This window comes from Cynoglossus semilaevis, chromosome 6, assembly GCF_000523025.1.
Source record: "Cynoglossus semilaevis isolate Cse_v1.0 chromosome 6, Cse_v1.0, whole genome shotgun sequence".
Taxonomy (NCBI): domain Eukaryota; kingdom Metazoa; phylum Chordata; class Actinopteri; order Pleuronectiformes; family Cynoglossidae; genus Cynoglossus; species Cynoglossus semilaevis.
The window spans coordinates 4,605,776-4,608,639 of NC_024312.1; the positions used below are offsets into that span (position 1 = coordinate 4,605,776).

The 2,864-nt window shown below is 43.1% G+C and overlaps 2 protein-coding genes across 4 annotated transcripts in view; one reads left to right on the forward strand and one right to left on the reverse strand.

The window, feature by feature from the left end:
* The window catches only part of itga11b (integrin, alpha 11b), a 14,632-nt gene extending 13,427 nt beyond the window's left edge, over positions 1 to 1,205 (forward strand). For all 3 annotated transcript variants that reach the window (XM_025056216.1, XM_025056217.1, XM_025056218.1), the window contains 4 exons: positions 14 to 208; positions 295 to 390; positions 565 to 678; positions 814 to 1,205. In XM_025056216.1, the coding sequence (XP_024911984.1) occupies positions 14 to 208; positions 295 to 390; positions 565 to 678; positions 814 to 897 (489 nt within the window). In that variant the 3' untranslated portion in view covers positions 898 to 1,205. The remainder of the gene's footprint in view (positions 1 to 13; positions 209 to 294; positions 391 to 564; positions 679 to 813) is intronic.
* Positions 1,206 to 1,351: 146 nt separating this feature from the next.
* Positions 1,352 to 2,864, reverse strand: part of fem1b (fem-1 homolog b) — a 5,086-nt gene continuing 3,573 nt past the window's right edge. The window contains exon 3 of the mRNA XM_008311354.3: positions 1,352 to 2,864. This exon is cut by the window's right edge and continues 40 nt beyond it. Within this exon, the coding sequence (XP_008309576.2) occupies positions 2,748 to 2,864 (117 nt within the window). The 3' untranslated portion in view covers positions 1,352 to 2,747.

The following is a 2,864-nucleotide window of genomic DNA, read 5'->3' on the forward strand; positions in this document are numbered from 1 at the left end:
TCGCCCCCTACAGGACGCAGGATCTGAGTGCGAGCTGCCTGAACCCAGGCTGCCCAGTCCGGTGAAGACTGAGGACATGTCCTCTGTCCCCCAGCTGAACCACAACAACAGCATCAACCTGGTGGTGCAGTGTAGACTCCAGCTGCCCACGTCCCGACAGGTGAAGGTGACGCTGAGAGGAAAACTGCAGCTCCACGCTCTGCTCGCTGTAAGTCACAAAAATATTTACATCAATCAAAAAAAAGTATGTTTTTTTAATCTGTTCATTTGAACATCTGGACCAACTTGCTTCAGGTCAACTTCCGGTCTGTGGAGATCCTGACCACTGCCTCCATCCAGCTGGAGGAGTCCAGTCCCATGTTCCTCCAGGAAGACACACCTGTCAGACAGGTACTCCTCCACTGCTGCCCCCTCTGGTCACTGATGGAGGCAGCAGAGTATCAACCAACACAAATAAAACATCTGTAACACTTCAACGGCTGGAACCTTTCTGCCATCTAGTGGTTAAAATAGTGAACAACGTGACCCTGAAGTTTCATTAACAAAACAAAAACATGTCTGCAGATCATCCTGGAGCTGAGGAAGGAGGAGGAGCACAGCGTCCCCTTCTGGATAATAGTGGGAAGTTCACTGGGAGGTCTGCTGCTGCTGGCTTTACTGGTGCTGGCTCTGTGGAAGGTACTGTGTACACGCACACACACACACACACACACACACACACACACACAGAGCCTTACCCTCTACTATTGTTTCTCCTCAGCTCGGCTTCTTTGACAGACAACGGACTTACCCTCTACTGTTGTTTCTCCACAGCTCGGCTTCTTTGACAGACAACGGAGACAGGAAGAGGAGGAACAGCCTGTAACCAATGGGAAAGCAACGGAGGACGAGCTATGATGTGTTGGAGATCGTCACTGCGAGCCACGGCCTGTTACTCAGGGACACACACAGTGAGGATGACGTCACTGAATTGATTAGACTGAAACTACCTAAGATCAAGACTGAGACTAAGACTAAGACTGAGACTAAAATCAAAGCTAAGACTGAGACTAAGATCACATTAAAGACTAAGACTGTTGACTTTCACGTCAAGCCTATAGAGCTTCAGTAACCCATGGTACTAAGGGGACTTGTTTGGATGCACTTTCTTTGTATAAAGTGAACTTGATGTAAATACATTTAACTTTGATTTTTTTAAGGATCAATGAATTTTTTTATTAGAGCTGTGGACTTTTGTTACTTTTGTATAAAGAATAAAGAAAACACTAAGTCAAGCTGCTGTGGTGGTTTGTACTTGAACCAGCATAAACAACAGCACCCCCTACCTGACAGAAATGACTCAGTCTAGATTTGGAACAACCAGAAACTCTTCCTTTACTGTTGCACTTCAACACATGCGTTCAAATCTTGTAAAATCTCTATACAGCACCCCCTGCTGGACCACTCCACAGCGACACAGCAGGAAAAGAGACATTCACAGACTGGGATAGTTTTCTTTCTTTAAAAAGATTTTTTTTTCATAATCTTCAGTATTAAAATAATTCTGCAGGAAGGAAGTCATTCTTAAAACAGTGACACAGGTTCAGACAGTGAGGCCAAACATCAGGTCCTGACCACAAGACACTGCACCTCAGTGGGTATAAATAAGGATGGACACACTGAACCCGAAAACAAATCAATGATTTTAAAAAAAATAAAATCACAGAAACATCACAGATAAATTAACCACAGGCTGCGGTTTGAATCCAAACATTTCCCTCTCAGGGACAGTTCTGTCTGTTAAGGCATGTTTCCACATGAGGAGAAAGTACCAGGGACTATGTGCGTTTCCTCTGCATTGATAAGGACTAAAACAGTACCAGGACCGATCGGGTGGACGATTTTGACATTTTCATGCATTTTTGGCAATTAATAAAAACAAAAACATTTGCATAATTTTGTTATGGAAAGACAAGATCAATTCGGTTCCTTTAAAATGGTTCACATAACCTAAAGTTCTGGTTGTATGAACTCAGAACAGTTTAAGGACCAGACTGAGACCCACACACTTTAAAAAATAAATAATTTCATAGAGAAAATCAGTGATTTTAGCTCAGACCAAAGACCGATAGTGAAAAAAAAAGTTTTTTAAAAATCATCTCAGACAAATCTCTTATTAGGAAGCTGGAAGTATTTCTGGAGCCTTGGGACTAGGAACTTTCTATTTCTTTTAAAGGCGCTAAATTTGTGTTCACTCTTTTGGCCTCAGACTCTGACTTCAATGAAAAAAGAAAGAAAAATATATAAAGACATTTTCACCAACCAACCCTCAGCAATAACAGAATAAAAATCAACTAAAACCTGGTTAAAATCCATTCAGAGGCAGATTCTGTTAAATATTCATTCATGTTCATATTAACAATAAAAACGGAGCAGTGGAGACGTCACGGGACGCTCTGTCCAATCACCTCCACCACCTTCCTGGCCACGTGTTGGACGTAAGGCAGAATAAAAAGAACCAGCAGTTCACACCTGGTGTTGGTGTTAATTCATAGTTAAGGACAAAGAGCTTCTCTCTTCACATTGATTAAAAAAAAACCATTTCAGGCGCAAGTGTCTTTTTCTCAGCACCGAGTGGGTTGGTTAGAAAAGAGTTTAAAAAGATCCTGAGGTTCCTCTGAGGTCCATGGTCAGTGGAACCACACACTCCTCCTGGATGTTCTGCACCACCAGGACCTTGATGGACCAGAGTGGAGAAGCTGTTCACTTCAATGGAACTCTACAAACTCCTCCAGGGTTTTGGGAATCTGGTTGCGATACATGATCTGGTGCTGCCGCACAGCTCGCGCTGCCAGGCATTTGAGGCTCATCTTCATCTGCGTCTT